The 21,015-nt window shown below is 33.7% G+C and overlaps 2 protein-coding genes across 2 annotated transcripts in view; both read right to left on the bottom strand.

The window, feature by feature from the left end:
* Nucleotides 1-62: 62 nt before the first annotated feature.
* Nucleotides 63-15,763, bottom strand: LOC126965986 (gamma-2-syntrophin). Its single transcript, XM_050809845.1, has 9 exons — nucleotides 15,552-15,763; nucleotides 15,362-15,478; nucleotides 10,574-10,726; nucleotides 8,080-8,156; nucleotides 7,367-7,543; nucleotides 5,107-5,298; nucleotides 3,662-3,848; nucleotides 2,053-2,182; nucleotides 63-177 (listed from the first exon to the last, which is right to left on the bottom strand). Exons 1-9 carry the CDS (start codon nucleotides 15,562-15,564, stop codon nucleotides 126-128), a joined length of 1,098 nt encoding a protein of 365 aa, XP_050665802.1. The 5' UTR covers nucleotides 15,565-15,763; the 3' UTR covers nucleotides 63-125.
* A 4,721-nt stretch (nucleotides 15,764-20,484) lies between these two features.
* The window catches only part of LOC126966076 (uncharacterized), a 266,679-nt gene continuing 266,148 nt past the window's right edge, over nucleotides 20,485-21,015 (bottom strand). Inside the window, exon 31 of the mRNA XM_050809952.1 lies at nucleotides 20,485-20,489. Within this exon, the coding sequence (XP_050665909.1) occupies nucleotides 20,485-20,489 (5 nt within the window). The remainder of the gene's footprint in view (nucleotides 20,490-21,015) is intronic.

Here is a 21,015-nt window from a genome sequence, read left to right as displayed (position 1 = left end):
ATCTTCCAACATAAAATAGCATTGCATAGCCAAAATAAAATGATAAATAATAAAATGCAAAATAAATTAAGGAGGCATTTATTACGTTAAACATTATTGAAGGATTCCGATGATGGATGTCTTCGTCAACCAGCCTTCATCCATCTGTCGATTGAATACTCTAGAGCAGCCATCCATCTACAAATTAACATTACCTCAATTTAACTATTTGGTATTTTTAAAGTGATAACCCTCACTTCTGGAATTAATTACACAAATTAAATTTGAAAACAAAATTTATGATCGATGCGCGAACTCTCGCGTTCCGTGCTCTTCCACTGAGCCAACTATTCGAGTGACGTTTTGTTGATAAATCTTGTATGTCTTGTTCAACTCTCAGGCTGTGGCTTCATCTATAGGATCTACTTTACAGTTGATAACCTGCCTAATCCCAATATTTGCATATTAGGAAATTGACTTGAGATGTCGCTCTTTCACCGATACGTCATTCGAACGGTTGGCTCAGTGGAAGAGCACTCGTAAGGAACGGAGGAATTCGCGGGTTCAAGTCAAGTATAAATATTAATTATCGTATATTGGATGAATCGACCTTTAGAGCTCGAATTCAACGATTGTGTAAGGATGCTTCGTGAACATGATGGTCGTGATTACTGTCATAAATAGTAATTGCATCCAACAAATACAATGATTTATTAACTATAACAGGTCGATCTGGCACCACAAGCAGAAAGTATTGAAAGTGAAAAACTACTACCCACCCGGAATTGAATGCCTCAGACCTGATAAGAACGGGTGCAAGAAACTTAGCGGGTTTCTTCTCTTTTTTTAATTTATAATTTAAATAGTCTGACGGCGGTCGCTCCATTCCCATCCTGTGGTTCACTTTAGTAATTTATGTTACCACATTTTTTGACAATTCTTTTGAATTTCAAACATTTGTTTTAACATTTTCTGGAAACTTTTGTAACAGCATACCTATACTTAGCATAAGCATCACAAACTTGGGTAATATCCTCAGCATCTGAATGTGTAACCGAGGAAGGTTAAACACATATAGTAAAGTGACCCGATATTGGTAAGTGATAGGCCGGGCACAATTGCAATGCAGTGGAATGGGTATAAAATGTTAAACTCGCGTCAGGACATGTGGCCTGATCAAAAATTCGTAAGACGGTCGTTGTAATTATGGATGAAAGTTCATAATTCTGAGAGATAAACTTTTTAATGTAATGTATTAGTTCTGAAGTGTTTAATATTTTATGTAAGTAAAATAAATTGTCATTTTTGTGTATGATAGCGAAATAAATGAATATTTTATTTAACCACATAAATTATACCGACAAATAAAACAATTCGTGCGTAAAATTATTCCCTAACCATTCTAAAATAAAAATGCACAAAGTTAATGTTCAAGTTTTCGTTTCTGCCTGCACTCCCGGAGTGCACACGTTTTTTTCATAAATAATAAATATATTTATTTTATTTAATAATTTGAACAAAAATAAATCATATCAATTTACATTGCATGTTCCCAAACCTAATACAAATTATGCCCAAAATTCCATAAATCCGCGTCTGTCACGAATGTATAATAAACAGTACGCTGAGTTTGACGTATTTCACTTATCAAAAATTAAGTTAAAAACGGAAACAATAAAACATCATCGTAAAAATAATAATAATAATAGGTTACGCAACACTCACATACAAACACACACACACACACACACACACACACACACACACACACACACACACACACACACACACACACACACACACACACACACACACACACACACACACACACACACACACAAACACACACGCGCGCTATTGTAATCTTTTAATTGTTAGTATCTATAGTACATTTTTAAGTCTATTATGTTAATATATTATTTCTTTTTATAATTTTTAATTTATGTAATGGCTTTGTGGCTTTATGTAAAACCTAGGTTAAGATTGTAAAAATAATTGTTGTGTACGCTATTGATTACATTAATAAATAAATAATATAAATAAAGAGCATATTATTAATTGTACCCCACTTACCGTTTTCTGTCCATTTCAGACTCTGTGTGGAAATAGAAATGTCTCTGTTTCGCTTCTGTGGGCGTCACTTCAAATGCATATTTCTTGCCTGCACAGGTCCCCACTCGGTACCCATGTAAGCAAGCCATTCCTGAGATGAAAAATATCAAGACATATTGTAATGTTAAACACGGTTATTTAAGTGGGAGGCTCCTTTGCACAGGATGCCGGCTAGATTATGGGTACCACAACGGCGCCTATTTCTGCCGTGAAGCAGTAATGTGTAAGCATTACTGTGTTTCGGTCTGAAGGGCGCCGTAGCTAGTGAAATTACTGGGTAAATGAGACTTAACAACTTATGTCTCAAGGTGACGAGCGCAGTTGTAGTGCCGCTCAGAATTTTTGGGTCTTTCAAGAATCCTGAGCGGCAATGCATTGTAATGGGCAGGGCGTATCAATTACCATCAATACCTTATTTTCATAAAAAAAAAGTTAATTTAAAATAAGAGTTTTGAATCGTCAACTACATACAATTTTAAAATTACCACCGATTTGTGAAGTTGCTAATGTTATAATAATTATACAATTAAAATATTTACACACTTTTACATAAATTATCTCGGCCCAAAATAGACAATATTGTAGTTTGTACTATCATGGGTGTAAGACAACGCTATACATACTTAAACATACTTATATACAAACATCCATACTCATCATAATATAAATGTTTGCTATCAAAGGGATTCGAACTGCGGGACCTGTTCTTAAGTGGGCACCGTCACTAACCACTAGATATAAGTCGTCAATATGTATAATAACTGGCAAAAAACTCATAATATAAAATATATTATTGAAAATCATGTCAATATAGTACAAGCCTTTATCAATTAATTAATTACTTATTACAATAACATAATATTATATGCATATAAAGTAAAGATCAAAATAACGACTAAAATATATTTTCTCAAACATGCATCGAAATATTGTCATTATTTTCGAAAAAGAACACGCGAAGTATCGAAATTTCGGACAAAGTAATAAAGAAAAATAAAAATCAAATCCATTGCAGCAGCGATTTTTGAATTTGGAACATTACAACGCTCCTGCAATGTTGTAAGAAACGGCGTGCTGGGGTTATTAAATACTCTTTCATCGGATCTCTTTTATCATTCTTGGCATACCATAGTCTCTTTGCGTTTGCCTGTCGGCACAGATGATAAAAAAGAATTGGCGGCAAAGCTGAAAATTCGTCTTGATTTGTTATTTACATACCTACTTAACAAATATAAATTTAACAATATGTAATTAAAATGAGTTCCAACGGTTCAGAGAGGGAATTGGAGATTGATTGTACTCCACCATATTTAAGATCAGAAGCCAAATTGGCAATGGAAAACCTGCTTCCAGCGAAGTCAAAAGAAAAATACAAGAAAGTATATGCCTGTATTATTTCTTAGATACTTAGATTACTGTGGTAGTGTGTAGATGGCGCTGAACAAAAACGTGTACAAAATGAAAGTTTTCAATTTTTTTAGTTATTATTTTATTTCCTCACAAAGGTTGAACAATTTTAAAACATAACACAATACTTTTGTCAAACAAATAAAAATGAAAACTAACTTACCGAAAGCACTCTTGCTATTTCCATCATTATAGAAGTAAAGACAGGCATCTTTGAGTACACAATACCGCTTCGCCCATGACTTCCACTTGGAGCCCAGTTTCATGAGATAACCGAAGCAGTCCGGCCTGGGTATAGAAGATGGTGGGAGCTTCATGTTTCGCATCGTCACTTCAAGCCAACCATCCCGCTGGAAGATAGACACAAATTATGAATTTTTAGTTTAATTATGACTGACGAGTAACTGGGGCATATTTTACTTTTTAGGGTTTCGTAGCCAATCACCGTATATCACAGCCACTTTTTTCCGAAACTATAAGAACTATACTGTTGAGACTTGGTAAGTAAATGTATTCTGTAAGCCGCATTAATATTTTTACACAAAAATAGAAAAAATAACTATATAATACTTAGAACTGATGAATCTCATAAATTTATTTCATCAAACCCATAGGTGTGGGTTATCTATGGATAGGTCCTCAAAAATGATATTGTTTGGTTGGTTGAGCTTTCTTATACCTATTTAGTTGTTCTAAGCTGAATAGTTTGCGCGAGAGACACTTTCAAAGTGGTAAAATGTCGCCCCCCCCCCCCTTTAACTTCTAAAATAAGACAATGATAAAAATGTTTGTTAAAACTTCAATAGGCGTTCCTTTTTTCCTAGCCTTGAGGCTATTTGTGTATCTGTATCTTTAATGTTTAATGAATTTTGCTGTACAATTCTGTTGAATTCATTAATTAATTAAAAAAAAATCTTTACAGTTTTTATAACTAAAGCTTTTATCCGAGTCATAAAAGATCTCAAAATCCTCAAATATTTGCTTTCAGTATCCTCTAGTAAGATAAATGAATATTAGAAATTAGAATCGAAGCTTTGTTGTTTTCAGTTATAGGTTATTCTAAGACCACAGAAATAACAAAAGTGCACTTAATTTCGTAGAGATGGCGCTGTAAACAAAAATTTGTGTGTAAATTATAATGTTATGCTGTACTATTATAATATGTATTCTTTGGCTATGCGGTGTTATCTGTTATTGATCTTATAACTAAGTTTAATTTAAATGTTTATGTTACTTATATTATATGGATCACCTTCTGAGAGGAAAAGATAGGTATATAGCACTACTACACAATAATTGGCGGTGGTATGCAAAAGCAGATTAAACAGAGGTTAGTCTGAATAATACAAAGGCTATTGAGTATAAGATACATAATATGTATATTATATCAGATCCGAGTGGCAGAGAGAAAAAAGATTGACGCGTTTGAGATATTGTGTGTGAGAGAAGGATACTTCGCATTCCGTGGACGGCTAACGACCGTTTTCAATAACCTATCTATCGTTAGATTAACTTACAAGAGATAGCATTGGGCTATAAGTATATTGGACATAACTATGGATAGATAAGATCTTGTCATATAAAAATTTATAAGCTCGTACGGCGTACCTGTTGCGTTGCGTCGATAGCATGCGCTAGTACAGCACGCCATCTAGCGGCAGCTTCGGCAGTGTCCGCGGCGAGTTGAAGCCGCGTGCCGCCGCCGCCACAGCGCTGCAGTCGGAACCCGTGCGGCTTGCCGGCGTCCTCTTCGCTCAGCTGGTAGTTCACCAACATCAAGGCACCTACTGGGTGAACGCTCTGAAATATTAACAATATATATTGTATAATTGATACGGATGTAGCTCGCCTAGCCTCGTAAGGGCTCTTTCGGGAAGTCTTCTACTTATGTCGGATAATATATCTACCTAATAAATGTCTTATATATTATATGTGCTTAAATTTTCGAAACTACCTTGAAGGTCGCGGAATAGGGTAAAATGAACCTTGGCTCTGTTTTACGGGTTAACCATTAACACAGACCATTTGAAGAATTCCATTTGATTGTAATCTTAGATAATTTATGCGTCTAGAATCTAGATAGACTGAAAAACTGAGAACGCGCCGGGAAAATCGCGACTATTAATAACTATTAAGCCTCTATCTTCAGCAACGCACGCACACTAACACAAAGTGACTGACATATCGCGAGTAAGACGTAGCTATCATGCACACTAAAGTAATAAACCTGACCTGTTGTCATGCTTTGCATAACAGCAAAAGACTCTATCTAGACGTAAAAATACTCTAAGTATAAAAGATTACGATTACTAATTAACAACAGTTGTTTTTAGGCGAGAAACTAGTCCAAGTGACTCCCTAAAAGGGTTGTACTATCCGTACTAGACAATTATTATCAAAATAAATCCCCGTTGGATTTTTTTAAATAATAATTTCAAGAAGTTGTTTTTGAAATTTGTTCAAAAACAATGATTGTTTCCATTCTACATAAGTAGTCATTTAAGATAATAGAGAATGGATATATTATTTAAACATTTATATGTTTTAATATCTATAAATTTTTGCCTTCGCAGAGCTTGTAAACAATTATAATAACAAGATCAAGTGATAAAAGTTAATAAAATAATTTAAAGTCTATATAAAAATGATTTTTTTTATTATAGAGACAGACAAAAAATAATTTTCTCTCAATATTTCCTCGACCATAAGTTATTTACGAAAAACTAAATGCTATATTTTCTTCATCTTAATTTGTTAACAATTGCATTTTTCGATACATTTTTCTAGACGCCATTCCAAATCGTTTCAAAAGCTTTATCAAGAATTATCACGATTTTGAACTTGTTGACTAGCCTATAAAATGACTATAATTTGAGATACTAAAGGTTTTTAATATGTTAAGCTATTTATTTGTAATATTAATTATTCAATCACAATATATAATTACTTACATGTTGTATGGAATCATAATGATACTTAGTATTTTGAAATATATAAAGATATGACTTAATATTAGAAGCTAGTGCGACAGCAGCGCCCCCATATCAGTTGAAATTCAGGCCGACATGAAATTCCTATCTGTGTGACGTCGTGTATGTGTTCTGTCAGATAATTATACATACATACAAACTTATATTATACAGAGTCATACACGTTTGCCTCACAAAGACCAAGACACAAAGAAGTTTTCATTTCTCATACTCGGAAAGTAATGTTTATTTTGATCTGACTATTCGGTGGAAAATGCTGCTTCCCTCCATATAGAGGGAAAAACTCATACAAATTACTTCCCACCTAAGGGCCGGAATTAACTTTAAAAATAGAACTGCTGTCAGCTGTGAAGAGTTTTATGTAAAAAAAAAACTAATTAAAAAATGCTGCGGCCATGTGACTTTCTAAACAGCCAGTGTGAACTTAGCGCAAACTTCTTTGAGCGGAATAATCCGCAACAATTACGCGGTGAGTTCCATATTTAAAATTTAAAATGTCGACATAAATTGTCCTAATTTGACGATTAATTTTAAATAGGTACTACTAATAATATTATATATTATCAACAAATAGTTTAGATAAACAACTACTTTTATTTTCCTCATATTCCAAATGAAAAGTAGAGTGTTTAACACTGGTAAAAGAATCAATTCCTACTCGGACTGTAGCCGCCCTCGCTGCGCTCGAGCGTCTAAATACCTCGGGAATTGATTCTTTCGACCCTCCGTTAACAGCCAACTTATTATATGTATATTTTTTGGTACAGACAATAGTGAATAGTGATCGACGTTTTAAACAATTTTTATTCAATATTAATACAAAAAGATAATATAATGGTACAGGTAGTATATTTTAGAATCAGTATTAAGCTACTAACCGAGTCAGTTTTGTAGTAATAAAGGCAGTTATCCCTTTTTAGAACAAACCACCGGCGTGTCCAACGCGGAGGGTGATGCGGTCTTAACGGCGCGGCCCGCCACAAGTACCCGGAGTACAGCGCCGCAGGACCGCCTTCGTGTGCTAGCGAAGCGACCACTTCGCATGTTCTGGCAACCTGGTACATTACAAAAATATTATACATAAATATACTAAATTTATTTTAATTCTGTTGTTAATTAGGTGTTTTATTTTTAAGATAAAATATCTTCAATGTCCAATCATCTCTCACGAATACCAGCAAAAGTTATTAGTATTTTCAGCATAATGTTACACTCATTCACAGAACCAACTCTAGACATCATTGAATTATTATGAGAGGCTTTTTAAATAAGATAATATATTTTATATTATTTGGACTATTCAAGAATATTATAATAGAACATTAACTTAAATAAAAAATACACAAATCAGAAAAAGTAATTGTTATAATAATGCATCAACATTATAACTTGTGGCGTCATCTGACACCAGTTTAAAAGATTTTGTATTTCCGTGCTATCGGAGTAGGACATAAAAAGCAATCCTCAAGAAGGATTTGCTTATATATTTTTTTCTTAAAATATTAAGCGTGTCACAATAATTATATACTTCTGTATACTCATAAAAGGTATGTACAGATAATGAAATAAGCTAAGTCTTAAGACTACTTACATCCAATTCCAAGATTTCAGAGCCAGAATGGGCGATCTTCACAACTTCTGAATGTGTTTTGTCTAACACGTTAATTCCTGTAATAGAAATTTATCAAATTAAAATATATTTATTCAAAATAGGATATGACATCACTCACTGAAAGTCAAAAACTACCAACCATTCCAAAAAGTATGCCTCAGACCTGAGAAGAACTGGCAAGATACTCAGCGGGCTCCTTTTTTTAAATAAAAAATGTTGTTACAAAGTAATTTCGTACAATTAAACTTATAATTTAAGCAGAAAACACGCAAACAAGGTGTTTTTAGACATGTTTTGTGGTGAAAATATAACATTTGGAGCTATAAACACTACTTTATCCTGTTACACATACCCTTAAGTCTTACTTGTAGGTTGCTTAATGCTTGCTGTTAGTTAAACTTAACACTCCAGAGCTATTATGAACTACCAGTTGCGTTTGCAGTTAAACAAGTTTTTTTTTGGCATGACGCATTTGTTTAGTATACTGCTCTCATAAAAGTTGTTCTTATAGCTTTTACTTTTTTGTGTTGGTACATTTATTCAGATTAGTAATCAATAATGAGGATTGTAAGCAATTAAACCGTTTGCGCCTGTTAAAATGTTGAATTTTCTACCCAAGAATTTTGAAAATATTGGTTTTGTTACATAGGAGCCGTGAACTCATATCGCTCAAGGTCGCCGGCATTTAGTGTCTTCTTAAAAGCCTATGGGCGGTCGCTCCATTCCAGTAGTATCATTAAGAAAGTCATTTATGTTAAAGTAACCTTTACCATGATAGATACCAAAAAAGTATATGAGACTAGCGATTTATAGGCATTTTTGTATGTGATTTGCGAATTGCATATGGGATTGCATTTCTTGATCATTTTACAATATTTTCAGCTCATCTAACATTCTCTTTACTAATTACATGACGTGTCCATCTCCATTTTACTAGGTACCTGTTTAGCAAAAATGATCATTGTTTGATCACACATATAATGAAAACGATATGTTAACCCCTATTTTTTATTTTCATTATCCAGTCACCCAATTACACATTAACAGCACATTACAAACTAATTTGTTTTGTATATTATAGCCGTAAAGGTCGTTGATTTTCTTGTATATTCTTCTCAAGAGCTCTTTTTCTTAAGAAAATAGGGTCGATTCAGTATTATTTCGAATTGAGTTACAATAAAACCTTTATTAGAATTTTAATACTGGCCTTGTAGAATCTTAATGACATTCATACAATTAAAATAAAAGCTCAAAAACAAAAATTATGTTGGTTCAAAGTTGACACGTCGTTAACAGAAATAGAGCTATACGCGTTCGAGCCATAATTTATCACAATTTTCGTCGCGACTTATCTCAAGATAAATGTCTCAGCGAACTTGTTTCAATTTTTGATGTTGAAGCACCGAGTCAAACGACAATGTACCGCTGGTATGCCGAGTTCCGACGCGGTTGTGTGTCGCTCAGCACTGTTTCTTCTGCAGGTCGACCAAGAACAGCGGTCACGCCTGAAAACATCGCAGCTATGCGAACTATTACGCTTCAACAGAGGGAAGTCAAATGCCATTTATATCACGGTTTGTTTGCCAAATGATAGCCGAACTCCGAAAAAATAACCCGAATCACGATAATGCGAGCCAATCCGGCTCGGAAGACAAATGATTTTTTGAAGCAGGAAAACGTTGAGCTGATGGGCCATCCTTCGTACAGTCCTGACCTGAGCCCAAACGATTTCTTAACCTTCCCTAGAATGAAAGATTTATTACGCGGTCAACGGTTTGAAGACCCCGAAGCAGCTGTGGAAGCGTACAAAACAGCCATTTTGTCAACATCATCTTCAGACTGGAATTACTGTTTTAATGATTGGCTTGCACGAATGGAAAAGTGCATTAAGTTGAACGGAGAATACTTCGAAAAACAATAAAATACAGTGTAGCTATACCGTGCATGTGGTTTTTTCTTATTCCGGATCATTTCAGTGTGCCCCATTTCACTTTGTCTTTGACACGGTTAAACCACCAGAAAGTACAATCGCAAATGCAATGTGTATACAACCTACCATCGCATACACTTTTGTAAATGGAACTACATTTAAGACAAGTCAAGATAATTTATTTCTTTATGAAATAAATTCACCAGTGGGAGGCTCCTTCGCACAGGAAGCCGGCTTGATTATGGGTACCACAACGGCGCCTATTTCTGCCGTGAAGCAGTAATGTGTAAGCATTACTGTGTTTCGGTCTGAAGGGCGCCGTATTTAGTGAAATTACTGGGGAAATGAGGATTAACATCTTATGTCTAAGGTAAGGTGACGAGCGCAATTGTAGTGCCGCTCAGAATTTTGGTTTTTCGGGAATCCTGAGCGGCACTGCGTTGTAATGGGCATGGCGTATCAATTACCATCAGCTGAACGTCCTGTTCGTCTCGTCCCTCGACCCTCATTATCATAAAAAAAAAAAAAAATCCCAGTCCATACCATTGACAGATATGATAACATCTCCAACTTCCAAGCCCGATGTCTCGGCTGGAGTGTCTGGTTCAATTGCTGACACCACCACGGGTTTGCTTCCATGAATCCTAAATCCAAATTCCTCGCTGCCACGACGCACGACCACTGTTTTATCGCTTTCTGAAATCGTAATATCAGTCAATTACTAAAGATATATTAAATAACATATGAGACGTTGCTTAAATAAATACTGCCAAAAAGTGACAAAATACATTTGTGAAAAAAATTCATATGTTACGTACAAGTAAAAAAAGAAGGACTCCGTGTCACCTTAAATAACAGTGAAGCAGCAAAACAAGCCGGTAAACGAGTAAATACACAGCCCCACGCACACACTTACACTAATACAAGCCGATCGGCCGCCATTATGAGATTTGCCAGATCAGTTTGCGTCGCAATAAAATATTTTAAAAATGCCGTCGTGCGTTGTGAAAAAGTGTAAAAACGTTACTATACAAGTATTTGTGACCATATATGATTATTTAAGGGAGAAAAAATTGTGTAACTAGTATCCCCCGTAACCGCACACACACTAGCATAACGGTGCTTCACTTGCTTATATCACGGCGCGGAGTCCTTCTTTTCTTACTCGTCCGTGTTATAGGTCAAAAATTTTCGTAAGCTGCATTTTAAATGCTCGGTAAAAAATGTGGTTCGATTAAATTATCATCAATTATTCCCACATCCACATTGAACGAAATTGGTGAAAATTTTTTGACAAATGAAATATTTAACCTCCTTGACGACGTGCCAGTCGCTACAAGGAAAACATGATGTACCAGCAAGAAGGATCATGATCATCATTTCAGCCGGAAGACGTCCAAGACTGCTGGACAAAGGCCTCCCCCAAAGATCGCCATGATGATCGGTCCTGTTCTGCCCTCATCCAACGTATTCCGGCGATTTTGACCTGATCGTCAGTCCATCTTGTGGGGGGCCTACCATCACGAAAGGCGGATTTCCTGTACATTTTGTTGTCAATGTTAGGTAGAGGTATGGCTCGATAGCAGATTTTCCTAATCATTAGATAGGGCGAGGAGGTCCCGTTGCGTGGCTTGCGAGGAGTCCGGATTAACGCCGGTTGATTTCTATGTCTGGGGTCACATGAAATCCCAAGCTTACGATGTCTCGCCTGTGTCATTCGCGGAAGAACTCAAAATAGGAATTATAAACGCAGCAAATGTAATCTGGAATAATCACTTCGAGCAACTTTAATAAGCTAAATTACAAAATGAAAAATTTTACTGTTACTTATTACTAGTTGTTAATTGTTATTACTAACAACTGTAACTGGTTCCAAATTATATTTTTCTTTTATTTAGGTATTGTTCGTATTTAATTTAATGGAAATTTTAAAGAACGAATTTAAGTTTAGTTTGAATACGAAGTTTCCGTCTGCTTCCTATGTGATTATCTTTTTCTTTGAAATAAGTTCCTAGTTGTTATACATTTTAGGAGATCTAAGAAAACAGTCATTAAAATAATCTGCAAGCCAAGTTTCATAACGTTTTTTTTTGTTTAAAGGCATATTAGTAATTTTAGTTTTATGGTATCTGAAAAATCTAGTGCCCCGGGGCACTGCCAATGACAAAAGGGAGAAGAATTACCCTGATATAAACTGTATTCTATTGTGTACTTTATAAGCACTGGAAATGTAGAAATGTGTGAAAAAGTGGAACACACTGATGCCAAATCGTACATTACACTCTTCTCGATTTTATATTTTGTGGACGGTACTTTATTTCCCGTCAAAATTAATGAATTTTAAAATCTCATTTTTTTTTAACTAACCCTGCCGTTCTTTTAATATTTAACAACAAAATATAGTTCTTTGAAAAGAAAATTTTTAAGGCATCTGGAGTACTTGGAATGAGAAAAGCGCATTGGCCTCGAGTTACCGTTACGCCGGAGAGATTAAAGTATGTAATATATAAATGACATAGAGCAGATAACACGAAAAAATTTTTGTATCAAAATTTTCCAAATGACGACCACTCTATCTTTTTAAATCATGTCCGTCACACATTTCACATTAGACAGGAATTAAAAATAGCATTAAAACTATGCGTATCTTAATCATAAGCATATTATAATTCTTATTCTTTTTGAATTTGACGATAGTTATTATAAGAAAATAAATGGAAGTAATGTTGAAAATAAAATATTATGTTTTATATTCGTCTGTATTTGTACAGATAATAAATAATCTGTAAAACAGAGCAATAAAAAAATACAAATTTTAAAGTTTGATAAATTATATAATAAAAAATACTTCTAAATATTATAATAACTTAATAATTAAAGCTAATAACTCTTCAATTTCACAGTCTTAAGATTGACAATATTTTATTTTATTTCAACCATTAACGAAGGTGCAAAATTATTTTTTGATGCAGTGTAAGATACATTTTAAAAATAATATATTTAATGTAAGATTTACCTATTACTTATGTAATACTATAATCTATCAAACATTCGAAAATAGAAATGATACGTTTTGTTAGTGACTTTTTTTTTTATGGAATAGGAGGACAAACGAGCGTACGGGTCACCTGGTGTTAAGTGATCACCGCCGCCCGCATTCTCTTGCAACACCAGAGGAATCACAAGAGCGTTGCCAGCCTTTAAGGAAGGTGTACGCGCTTTTTTTGAAGGTACCCATGTCGTATTGTCCCGGAAACACCGCACAAGGAAGCTCATTCCATAGCTTTGTAGTACGAGGGAGCTTAGCATAAATTATAAAAATAACATCATTAATATTTAATAAAAATGCAATGATAATTATTATAAATTTGTAAATAACTAAGCAGTTTTCACTTCTGACGTGAAGGTCTATGACTGAATGTTTTATTTTATTTTATTTGAACCATTAAATGGATCAGCATAATTACTATGATTCACTTCAAAATACACTTCTAAATAATTTATTTATAGCATAACAGGGCTTGTACAGTATATCAGTGACAATCACAATTAAAACCGGTTAACCCGTTCCAAAGATACGCTTGCACAACGCACAGATAAGCAAACAATGTAAAATCTATTTTTCTAGCATCTATAAACGTATAAAAAATATTTTAATAAATAAAACAATAAGAGCAGAATAATTCGTAAATAATAATTAATGGTATAAAATTATTCTAACTGAATCAAGTGACAGATACTACGTTTCGCATAATCTTTTTTTTATGGAAGAGGAGTGTACGGGTCACCCGACGTCACACTATAGGAATCAAAAATGCCTTTTAGGAAGGTCTAAGCGCTTTATTTTAAAGTTCTCAAGTCGTATCGTCCTGGAAACACCGCACATGGAAATCCCAAAAGTATTCGAATTCCAATTCAAATATTTTTAATTCAAAATAGGATTTATAACTACTTATTGAACGTCAAAAAACTACCGCCCATTCGAAATATATCGCATGCCTCAGACCTGTAAAGAATGGGCGCAAGAAACTCAGCGGGCTTTTTTTTCTTAATTTAGTTACAATATATGTAGTATCGTATACTAAAATCAATAATTAAATAGACTGAGGGCGTTCGTTCCATTTCCAGTCTGTGGCATCATTAAGAAAATCATTTATGTTATAGTAACCTCTACCACAAAAACGGTTTATTAACAATTCTTGGACATTTTATGGGATCATGTTGTAAAAGCATATATATCGCCCAATAAAAGACTTACTAACACAACTTATCTGAGGCATAACAAGTTTTCCCCTTATTCATAATGGTCCACTAACTTTAAACAGTCGCTTAGGAGTGTTGTTTCTCATTCTGACTTAGGTCAATAGAAGAAGACAGAGTGAGAATTAGCAATGCTTTAAGTTAGCAGACTATTATGAGGGGGTTTATGTTTGTTCCTCGTTTTTACATTATGATTGTCGCAGTTTCTAGCAAATTCGATTATGTGCTTATGATCAAAAATAAAATTATCAAGAATATAATATTGAGATGCAACAGTCAAATTATTTATTTCATTAAATTTCTCTCTTAAATGATTCTCTACAACAAATAGAACTTTCAGATGCAAATAATGTTTTAGTAGAGGCACTATCAGCTGAGCACCGCATGTAAAAATCTCAAGAGCACAGAAACCTTGACATAGATAACAAACCAGACTAAATAGTATTGAGAAAAATTGTTCTCCATAATGTAATTGGAATAGTTTGGCACACAGCCAAGTATCACATAACTTCATTCATATAGGCGCCAGGCACAGGCATCGAATGATAAGAAAATTGAAAGGTGGAATTATAAAACGCACGTTCTTAAATTTATAGTCAAAATGCATATCATATCCAGCCGTTAGGAGCGAGTTCCCGATTTCTCTTTTTAATCGCTTTAAGGGTAATTGATAAATTTATATTATAGATTGTACTGAGTAAAATCCTAATACTTGATGTATTACTAGCAATATTACTCTATTATTGCTTAAATAATAGCCAGAAATGAAAGATAATGATACTGTGACATATGGCACGCACAAGAGCGTATATAAATATTATTATTAGCATAACTATTATTATTAATATTGTAAATATTTAATATGTAAATATTAGATAAAAGGGAAGAGAAATTCTGACATCGGTAATAGATTCTATTTTAAAAACCATAGCACAAACGGGGCATTACTTATTACTTAACCCTCTTTACACTAATTTAACTCACACTTAAATCATTTAAAATAAATGATTTGCTATAAACAAATCCAAATTTTAAGCCCTTAGTTTATGTAAAAAAAATTGCAGAAGTTACCACTGGGCTCCGAAGCAACAAGTTTGTTTATTTGACTCTGTCTCGACCACAATACCAGCATTAATTTGAATATCTCTTCTAATTTTTGTCTCAAACTCCCATTCGGATTAGTTTTGACTAAAAATAAAAGAAGAAATTGAATCATATATTATAGTTTACTTCGTATTGTTTAGAAAAGAACAAAACTTACACGACTGTCCCATTTTGACTTACGAAACTGCACAATAATTTCAAAATTACTTAATTAATTTGTTATTCTTGTATTTTGTAGTTCTACGCATGTGTATTTACGTCACTTCACTGTCTCGAGGGAAAAAATCAATACGAAATCGAGAGCAGAGTCGCACGTGAAAAATACCGTCTCGACACATAAGCGTGTCTACCACAACTGAAAGGTTACGTTAACCGCTCGTGAGATATTAAATTTAGTATGCGTTCGTTCAGCCGGTAAAAGTAACCTTTTAAACTATCTACAAATAAAATATTAACATTTCCTTACGGATATTTATGTCTAATATTTAACTCCTAAATAATAAAACATATTCCTTCTGGGCTGGGGAAAGTTTTAGGTTAAGACGACGGGCGATTTCAGGGTCGTTCGAATTATTTTCGTGATTTAAAGAATTCTATCATCGAATCTTTGTATGAATCATCGAACAGCAAAATAAGAAAGACCGTTCTTAAAATATCGAGAGTTAACATTTAAGCAAATGACGAGAATAGTTTGCGCGTCACGCTCTAGGTACTGTGCGGTAATCTTGTCTCATTATGACGTAATCCTAACAAGCTGTTAGCTTGTGACTTACTACGTGTTTTTCATCAGTGATAATTTTAACGACGATATATAATATACTATGTGAAACAGAGATGCATTCATACTATGAAAATTTATCTCTAATGAATCATATTAAAGTTATGGTATGAAATTGCCGATTTGTAGTCAAAAATTGAAATTCGCTTTTTTTAAACAAATAATTATCTATATTATCTATCTGCTGCCATCTAATGGGAAGTTCATTTATGCCTTTGTTATAGAACTGTGATCTAGATTCGACAAACTGTGTGAAAGCATTTTGTACTGCCTCCTTAGAAGAAAACTTTTTATCACGTAGAAAATTGTCCAAATCACGAAACAAATGGTAGTCAGTTGGAGCAAGGTATGGTGAATACATGCAGATCCTGTAGAGTTACGGTTTCTCCTACTCTGTGAGTGAGGTCTCGCGTTATCATGGAGCAATAATGGTGAAGATCGATTCATGAGTCGGAGCTGTTTCACTGCTAGTTTGGCTATCATCGTTCGGAGTTCGGCATAATAGACATCTGCCATTATTGCTTGACTAGATCGGAGAAAGCAATTGTGAATAACACTATGCTGAGATCACCAAACAGTTACCATTACCTTTTTATCGGTAAGCTTTGCTTTAGGACACTTTTGCGGCGTATGATGGCGTTATCGTAAAAAAATCTTTTCATCGCATGTCACAATTCGATCCAATATTCATTGATTTTAATACGAGTTTCTTTCTGCAGATCAAACAAATCATGAAGCATCCATTTTTCATATTTTTTTAATTTTGACGCAAATGACTCAATATTGTTGGTAAGGTAACGTTAATTCCTGGGTAGTTTGGACGTATGGGCAGTCTACCTCGTGGTTCGTTCTTCAAATCAAAGTTTAAAAGCATTTAAACCAAAATCGCACGGTGCGTTCATTAGGAGTTCTTTTTCCAAACGCAACATTGATATTGCGAGCTGCGTTAGTTCCGCGTCGGAACTCCTATTATCCATCTTTATTGTGTAAGCCGAATAAAAAAACAACAGAAAGTCGATAATAGAATGTTGCACATTTTTTATAATAAGAACTACATAGGTACCACGTTAATAAAGTTCCACTGAAAAATCTCAAACCATGATGGTTCTATGATAATTCGAAGTACCTATTACAATAAAAAAATGTGTGTGTCAGCTCCGACGCACGACTGGAGTTTACTGCTCAAGAACGATTGTCTTTGAACAGGTACTAAACAAAATCAAGTCCAATGGAGTCGGTTACAAACATACATACTGCAGAAGCTAATACAAGCGTATTAATACAAAAAAAATATAGATATTAAAAAAATAAAATAATAGTTTAGGTTAAAAACTGTCTATTTGGCGTGAAATGCGCTATATATACTCTCCATATAAAATTAAACATTTAATTATGTGTATAGGTCACATAAATTTGTATCAACTATATTGATAATTCAATATTAAATAAATACAAAGCACACGTATTTATATATACAATACATATCATATTAATGTATGAATTGTAACATACTTAGTACCCACGTGCTTATCAGATTTTCCGGCACTAGTAATTACACCACTTTCTTCCGTAATTTATTCCACTTTATGAAAGTATAATAATAAATCAATTTCAATAATATAATAAAGCTTCAAAATACAAGAAATTGAAAGGTGCGCGAGAAATGATGCGCACCAAAAACGTTACTATGCCATTTTGATGAGCCGATTTTACTATCCATATTTTTCTCATCCCGGGCGCCTTATATGAAAATCGATTCTTAAGGAATAAACTCCAAAATGGCAATTTCATACAATTAATTTAATTAATTAATTTCATTTCATTTAATCCCTATTATTAAATGTCAACTGATCTGGAAACAAACAAATTATATTTGCAGTTGTTAATCTCGATAAAAACATTTTTTCATTTCCTACTTTTTTCCACGTATACATAAAATCTTTCATATGTATCGTACATTTTAAAGACATAATGTGTTATTCAAATATGGAATAACTAAACTAGAATTCACTGGCAAAAAGTCACTGTTTTTGTTTTGCTTAGATGTTATGATTGGATATTTTCCAGTGTATTGACAAAGTAGTTAGCATTTGGGAGCGTGCGAAAGTGTTTTTAAGAATACAAAATTAAAATTAAAATAGATTTAATATTCAAGATTTTATCGAATTAAACCAATATAATTTAATAATAATAATACTTTATTCTCTCACCAACAACCAAAATTACAATACAATGAAAACTTAAAAATACATTGGATACAAAAGTTTCGGTCGTGGATCGCTGGTGCCTGTGGTAGGTAATAAAATTCCTGTATTACTGGTGAACCAGGATTCCACTTTTACACAGTGACTAAAAAGCTCTAAAAATCAAAAGGATAGAGGTAAATGTGTGTGTAATTGTGTATGCATGAGAGGGAGAGTGTGTAAATGTGTGTGAGAGAGAGTGGGTGTATGTACAACCATGCGTGCGATAGGGGGTTCTCGGTTCATAGGTGTGCTAAATATCCAAGACCTCCAGAAGTCTCTCTGTGTGACAGTATACTTGCAAAAGTAGATTTAAGACTAGCGTAGTTCATGTAGATTTTATACGAGACTGACTGTCCGAATTAAAATTAACAATGAATTAAAATGCATTCTTATTCTAAGAGCGCTGACTCAGCGTCTCCGTTAGATTACAGGACCTCTATGTAGAGCTGTCAGCGTTTTAGGCGGCGCTTCCCGGCTAACTACCAGACATAACTGGGTTGTTAGAAAAGTAGTTATGCCGTACAAAATCGTATTATTTGGAGTTAATGTGGACAGGTAAAATTTTGATACTTTTGTAAGCTTTTCCAGAGAGACCTTGATAAAATACTATCACTTTTAGCAATATTTTCATTCGGAACAATAAACATATGCAATGCATCTTGGAAATGAAGAACACACTTCAATTATAAGAAAAAGCAAAAGCCCAAGATGTTCCTCACATCGCTGATGTGTGACACCTTCTTTCACCAGAATAATTTTATCAATTTTCAAGTGCCAAATTTGAAACTATATACCTATGCTTTAGTGAAGCCGACAGAATTCTCGAATCAAAATTTGGACTACATCATTAATTTAAAAATAAATCTATTTTCTTAGCCAAATATCCAACATTTTGATTTATATAAGAAAAATCACATATATGTAATTCATTAATACATAACCCAATAGTATTTATAATTAGAATCGACTATGATTAATATGAAAAACCCACTGTAATAGTTATTTAGCAACTGTTGTGTAATAAGGGGTATTAAAATACGAATGTGGGTTTATCTCACGAGGCGAAGTCGAGTGTGATAATAGTATCACTTAAGTGTGTTATCTACACCCAGAATATGAATCCTCTAAAAGATTCTGAAACAGTAAGAAAAATGCCGGGGATTCGAATAACGTACTTTCTTTTACGGCGCTCGACGTTCTGGTAGTGTGGAACGCGAGTAAACGAAAATGTTCTTTTTTTGAAATTCATACAGATACCACGCATCGAGCAATAAGAATATGGCTGTCTGTTGAAACTCTTTCAACATGAAGGGATTGAAAAAAAAATAGGAGTGTTGTTATGAAATTCAGTACAACATTACAACACTCGTTTGGATGATGTAATGGTTATTAGAAAATTGGGTGTTTTAATGTTGGCAATAAGCTAAGTGTTTCAGAATCTTTAATAGAGGATTTAAGGCATGGGTGTAGATAAAAATAATTGAGGGATTTGGATTTTAACAAAACTATTTCATAGCAATGCCTTCTATTAATGTTTCAACTGGATCGAGTTTGAAATAAAGCAAAATTTTTATGTTTCCGCAATGATATTCTTAGAGGTATAACTTATAATGTGTTCTAATTTCAAACTTTTAATAACACTTCACGGTTAAAGGACCCAGAAGGCTCAGTTAGTCGGACTATACGTCAGTAGTGAAAATTTTTAGCTTCATAATATTTTTTTAATTGCTAATAATATTGTTAGCATTTATTTTTATCAGACATTATTTTGTATAAACGTATCAGGGGTTATGAAATTGCCGTTCATGGAAAAATTCATAGTTTTTTTTTTGTAATAAATCAAAGTATTTACCGTCGTTACCTATACATTTCTTGAATCTAATACGAAAGTCATTTAAGTCAGCTGGATTCAACAAACTTAAGCTCCACAAAGAAGCCCTGGAAGAAGGCCCTATTAAAAAGACAATTTATTCATCTTTGCCTTTTTGAAGCCAAATGAAGAAACAATTGAAAAGTAAAAAAATCTAATATTTAAGACTATTCCAGCTATTAGGTGGAGAAAAGTATCACTCTGAAATATCACATCAGGAAGGTTTTAATATAATACAAAGTAGTCAGTACGCTAAAACAGCAATTTTATAATTAACCAACATAATACAAACAATTAATTTTTAAACGCACTAATTGTATAAAAGTTTAATATTATTTTCAACAATTCTTTAATGATAACCATTATTTAACATCATTATTATTCTTAAAATATCTCTCAAGGTGACGAGCGCAATTATAGAGCCGCTATGAATTTTTGGGTTTTTCAAGGATGGGCAAGGCGTATCAATTACAACCAGCTGACCGTCTCGTCCCTTATTTTCATAAAAAAAACTCAGGCCTACTGTCTCTAAGTAGCTAATAATATCCTTTAGAAAGTTTTCCCCCAAATCCAATGGATGTTCATGTATCCTCAGATAATAGAGACATCCTCTCCTTCTAGTTAGAGTACATTGTATTCGCGTTAGATGTGATAATTGCCTTTCCGTGACACGGAAACATCTAAACCTGGGAAAAATCATTGAGCCTCATTTGTTCAAATCAGTAAA

The sequence above is a fragment of the Leptidea sinapis genome, chromosome 9 (assembly GCF_905404315.1).
Source record: "Leptidea sinapis chromosome 9, ilLepSina1.1, whole genome shotgun sequence".
NCBI lineage: Eukaryota > Metazoa > Arthropoda > Insecta > Lepidoptera > Pieridae > Leptidea > Leptidea sinapis.
This window is presented reverse-complemented; position numbering and strand designations above follow the sequence as displayed.